The sequence below is a fragment of the Bison bison genome, unplaced genomic scaffold (genome assembly GCF_000754665.1).
Source record: "Bison bison bison isolate TAMUID 2011002044 unplaced genomic scaffold, Bison_UMD1.0 scf7180017864093, whole genome shotgun sequence".
NCBI lineage: Eukaryota > Metazoa > Chordata > Mammalia > Artiodactyla > Bovidae > Bison > Bison bison.
In genome coordinates this window covers 2,568,022-2,573,768 of record NW_011494665.1, presented here as the reverse complement: position 1 = coordinate 2,573,768, position 5,747 = coordinate 2,568,022, and the positions used below count along the sequence as shown (strand labels likewise).

At 38.4% G+C, this 5,747-nt stretch overlaps 1 protein-coding gene across 1 annotated transcript in view; it reads right to left on the bottom strand.

Moving 5' to 3' along the window:
* Positions 1-351: 351 nt before the first annotated feature.
* The window catches only part of SHE (Src homology 2 domain containing E), a 21,159-nt gene continuing 15,763 nt past the window's right edge, over positions 352-5,747 (bottom strand). The window contains exon 7 of the mRNA XM_010838439.1: positions 352-4,499. Coding sequence (XP_010836741.1) covers positions 4,271-4,499 — 229 coding nt within the window. The 3' untranslated portion in view covers positions 352-4,270. The remainder of the gene's footprint in view (positions 4,500-5,747) is intronic.

The window sequence follows — 5,747 nt, the reverse complement described above, 5'->3', positions numbered from 1 at the left end:
ACAACAAAGATCAAAAGCAAAGCCACAGCTCAGATACCTAGTCAGGGGCAAGGACAAATGTAACAACTGCTACTCAGGAAGAAGACTGAGGAAAGAGGAAAGCTTCAAAAACAAGTGTTACTGTTTTATGTGGGAAGGAAAACATAGAGCTCTCAAGCTGAACTGGGGGAAAAAAATTAAGGCCACACCCACAAGTTATGTTTACCTGTGGTTTGTTTACACATTTCATCAATGATGACTGCAAATGAAACTTCTGACTCTCCCTGCTATGGCAGAAAAGGGTTGTTTTTTGTTTTTTTTAATGAAGGGAGGTGATTCTCAACACGAATTGACTCAAGCAGAAACACAGACTTTCTTAGAATAATGTTTATTTAAAGTTACATTTCAGAGTAAACCATCTTCAGGAGGGCATGCAGCTTATGTTGGCTACTGCAATACATCCAGAAATTTTAATAAAATCCTTCTGATATACTATAAATTACTAAAGTACTATAGATAGGCACCTGTATTACATACAATCTTCAAATATTTTCAAAACTTAACATTATGTATTAGTTGATACTTAAAATGTTAAGGCCCCAAAGTAACTGAATGGTTAAGAATGTGACAAAAATGAGATGCTTGTCTCCATGATCTTTTGAGAAACCATTTCAGACTCTAAATGTCATGATCCAACCATAGTCCAGGGGCCTCCTGACGATGGCTGTATTAGGTTGCAAATCACCTTTCCTGTGGAAAGGGCAGATTTCAAGATGGCAACTGCTGTGTCATCATTTTCCTGCTAAGGACTCTTATCAGAAATCCTTCAGAAAACCCTGCCCTAAATGCGCTTTGTTTTCCCACTGCAGTTTTCCTTCTCTCCATTAGATGGCAGTAACACACCACCATTTTCTTCCTATAGGGTCAGAAATTAACCTGGGAAAAATTAAGGTTCACTGCAGGCCAAGTTTCTCCAAGTAAACGGGGTACAAAAATTGGAGAAGACAATAAAGAATGATTCTAAATAGATCACAAGGCCAAGATAGTGCTGGTTATGGGAAATAAGAAAGAGACAACTAATGAATAAAAGACATTTGTGAGAAAGGTATCAAATAAATTCTGCTAAATATTGTATTAAAAGGATCCGGAGAGAAGGGAAATGAAATATATACCCCCTAGACTGAAGGAAAAATGAGCCATTAACCTTTGACTAAAAAAGGACATTTTAATAGACTAGAAAAGCTACTCTCATTTAAAAAGCAACTGAAGAATGTCTCAAATGCTCAGCTGTTCTTCTGAATTAAGTATTAAGATTTACTAACAGTGGCCATTAAGAGTAATTACATAGTTAAAATGACCCAATTAAAAAATATGGACTATATTCCCATCTATCTCAAAAACATCTGGCTGGCCCTATAAATTATCTGCCCACACTCCCCACCCTGTGGCAGAGGTCAATAAACGAGTAACTATTCAGCAAAACAGGGAGACTTAAAGCAGCAAAGAAGAAAGGCTCTTTTGATATATACTTCTTAAGAAAATACTTTGGATAACTACAAAGGACACTTCCATCCCCAGAACAGAGTAGGCATATTTGTATTTACCTTTTTGTACATGTATCAACATTTCTCTTTTATTCCTATTTATTTAAATATACCATCTGCAGTGGTTGAAATTCATCCTGATTAAAAAAAAAAAAACTGTGGCAGCAAAGTAAATAGAAATGTCCCTTCACTCTCTGTCCTTAGAGGCCTGAAACGAGATAATAAACCCATCTTAACAGGCAGCAAAGCATTTTTTAGAAACAAAGTGTGATAAAGAGGCAAGGACAGTCGTAAAAAGGTCCATGGATGCTAAAATTCAAGGCGAATGAGTACAGATTTGTGAACACACATTGTTCTCTCCAGAAAGAATCAGAAGATATTTCAGGAGACTGAATGAACTCAAGAGAATGAAGACCACAGGAAAACACTTGTATCAGGACAAAGTGACAAAAAAGCCCAAGCATTCAGAGCTCAGAGAGACATGTCACAAGGCTTCAGATCAGCTGGCCCCGGAGGCTTAACAAGGAAGCCATTAGGGACACCCTGCTGGGCCTAATTGTTTTTAGAACATATGGTACTTTGTGCCACCACCCAGCTGTGAATTCCCTGGCTTTTGTCAGCTTGTGTCACAACTTCAGGAAGAAAATAGCAGCTTAGCCCCCCTTCTATGAATTTACTGTTTCTTGTCACTATAACCTCCTGTACAATTGCGAAGGAACTGGACTATATATAAACGCCACATCTCCACTTTTAATTATATAAAGAAAACAGCATGACTGTCACAGAAAAACAGTATAAAGAAAGCACAACACTGAGCCTATGATAGAAGCTCAATAAATACTTAATGTATCAGGTCTGCTTTCAAAATGTTACTTCATTATTACATTCATCACAGTTGCTGGGTATGGGCCAGAAATTATTTAGTGCACAAAGAAACATTTTACAAAGTTTTCAGCATTTAGTAAAATTGGGATACCTGCTGAACTTCCTTTGTAGAATAAGTAAAAAAAACACAAGATTTAATTTCTGGAATGCTGAACTGAAAATAAGCTTAATAGAATGAATTATTTGTATATGGAAGAAAATAAATATTTGGTGAATGGAACCATGGATGCAAAAAAAAAAAAAAAAAAAATCTTGTACTAAAGACAAGTTGATACACCAGTACATTAAAAAAATTCTATCAGTACTTAAAAAACAGAACATTCTTGACTAATAAAATCATTGAGATCCAGTGAGGAAAAGTTCTTTTCAAATTTTTAAAAACAAAGATCATACAACTCTGGGTACATTCTTAACTGAATAAAGATGTGAATATTTACTAATCTCTAAATCCTAATAGTAGAATGATAACTAATAACCAGAAGGATATGTTTCCCTAAAAGTTAACTGGGTCAACATTTTTTTGTGTATTTAACATTAGTTACAAAAGTTAACTTTTCATTGATGACAGTCAGCACATTTGTATCTGGACCAGTTTCAAGAACCAAATTACAAACCCCAGAATACAGAAACATCTGCTCAGTTTTCATTCCAGAGCCACTCACTGGAGCCTTCTCACAGTATGCCATTTCCACAGTTTTTTTTTTTTTTTTCACAGTAAGTACATTGGTGATATAAGTTCATAATAGATCATAAAGATAATGATACTATGAATATTATTTTAATATCTTTAAGCAGTAGAGGTTAGAGAAAACATCAGTCTCTTAAAATATTTTAATATAGTGCAAACCAGTCTGCTTTGTACAGCATGAGAGAAACTGCAGGTTTTAGAGACCCAGTTCCCACAATCATATCCTATATATATATAAGGGGACCCCATATATATATATATATATATAGTTACTCTAAAATGCAAAGTATATCTAATTTTAGGGCTAAAAAGGAAAAATTCAGTTGTTTCAATAACTACTAAAATGGACAAAGATCAAACAAAAGAGACCAGAGGTTCTATTATTCAATAACAATTGTTGAGCTTTGTAAATTTTCAGATTTGTTAAAACTCAGAAATGAAATCTTCGTTGTGTATCTTATTCTGCAACTTAATTCTATAATTCAGAATTATGGCAATACTGCCAATGCTTAATAATATTGGTGATTCTTAAATCACGGGCATCTTCCTTCTTATTTATGCTTATATAACTGATTCGTCAAAAAAGTCCACAGAAATTGAGAAAACACAAACTTTGCTTAGAAGGCTGGCCGACAAAATAATCCTTTGGCCAGACTCTAAAGTCGTGACTTTTTATGGACTCTGGAGTTGAACGAGGACCCTCAAAAGAGAAAGGCAGTTTTTTCCAAAGTGTCCACTGTTACTCATTTTCCACTGTTCATGCTTTTCCCCAAGAAGGGGTCTTATATTACATGCTCTTTGGGTCCGTTTGATCATTTTTTGTTGTTTTATATAAATTCCAAGTTTGTTGGTTTATTTGGAGATTAGGTATCCCAGGGAATAACTAGTGCATTTTTGGAGAACCTTAGTATTTCTGGACTCCTGACTTACCTTTCCTGAGGGTCACGCCCCAAATAGACAACCCTACTCAGGGAGTGGGGGCAACTGGTAAATTACGGTTTCTCATAGAACTGCTTAGTAAGGAGAAAAGGCACAGGTCAGTAACCAAGAGTCATGGAATGGATTCAAGGCCAAAGACTTCTTGACTTCTAAATGAAGAGTCCTGCTTCCTCCCAAATATTACGGTGCAGTCCAGCCTTATCCCCTGAGAATCCGGTTGGGTGCTGATGCCCTCCTAGGTGTGAGAGGCCCCGCTGGGGCTTTTGGAGGCTGGACCCTGGTGCAGCTTGCTGTGCACAGGGTACAGCAAGGTCATGTGCTCTGCCCCCTTGAAAGGCAGTTTCTCACTGGAGTAATAGTGTACCACTTCCGGGATGCTGCCAAAGACAGCACTCGTCTGATTCAGGGTGTACTTGTTGTCTTTGGTCTGAGCCACTATGATGTGGACGCATCCTTGACTAGTCCTGGAGCAAAACCAAAATTGAGAAGACATGAATGAGTGAGCAGAGGGATCCCTCCCCACTGAAAACAATCTCAGCTAGATTCATAGGCCAACAGGTTCCCAGCCACTCCTGGAACTGTTATATACAAACAGAAGAGCTTTCAGCACTCTAGCAGAGCACACAGAAGCTTCACAACCCTCAGCTAAATGTGCATCACCCCTGGGTCATTTATCCTTAACACACACAAGTCATCAGGCCCTGGACCAAAAGGGGAAAAAAAAAAAAATTGCCCAGTCCCTGCTTGCCCCCAAATTGCCAAACTAGTGCTTAAGCCCAAGAGTGAGACCACTAAGGTGAGGTTTAAACTCACCTCTTCTCAAGGCTAAAAAGACATGTGAAAGCTTTCCTCTTTCTTTCCTCCCCAAAGGAAACATTAAGAAGAATAATAATAAAACTGTTTCTTCCTCCACCCCCACCCCCCAAGCTGGAAACACTGTTTCTGGTTGTATATGACAGCTGGCACCAAAGGCTCAAAGGTCTAATCCACAAGCACCCGCTTCGGGAACACAGCAAAGCTATTCCTGGCATTGTGTATCTGGTAGCCTATCCCATTTTCTGAGCCAGGCTGCTCCCCCCTCAACCTCTTTTCCCCTCCAGTCTGATTGTTTCAGCTGCAGGGGCTCAGCTTCCTCAGGAAGGAAATGCTGTTAGGGCTCCTGACAATGATCCTCCAATATAGCACCACTGAACTCGCAGAGCAACGAGAATTTCCATGACACCAGGCTGATTGGAATAAGCCTACCGGGCAAAAATGAATGTTCTGCGTACAATTGGACAGGGGAGTCATCGTAAGGCAGTGTTTCCTTCTTCAACAGAAGAAACTGCTACCAAAATTGCAGTTGGCATTGTGACAATCAAGGAATCTCTGATTTACTTAAAGCCCCAAACACTAGAGAGTAAACGAACGACTCAACTATCCGGTTAGAAGTTATTATTTTTATCAGAAATTATTTCTCTAAGAGGACCTACTTTAGATCACAAAAGGCAGAAACTAATCAATATACAATGAAATGAAATAGGGATATTTACCCCTCTTTATCATAAGGGATATCGGGACATTTACCCAACACCAATTGTGAATTCTTTCTTTTTTTGGCTGTACCATATGACTTGCAGGAACTTAGTTTCTTGACCACGGATTGAACCTCGGGCCATGGCAGTGAAAGTGCTGAGTCCTAACCACTGAGCCGCTAGGGAATTCTCTCAATT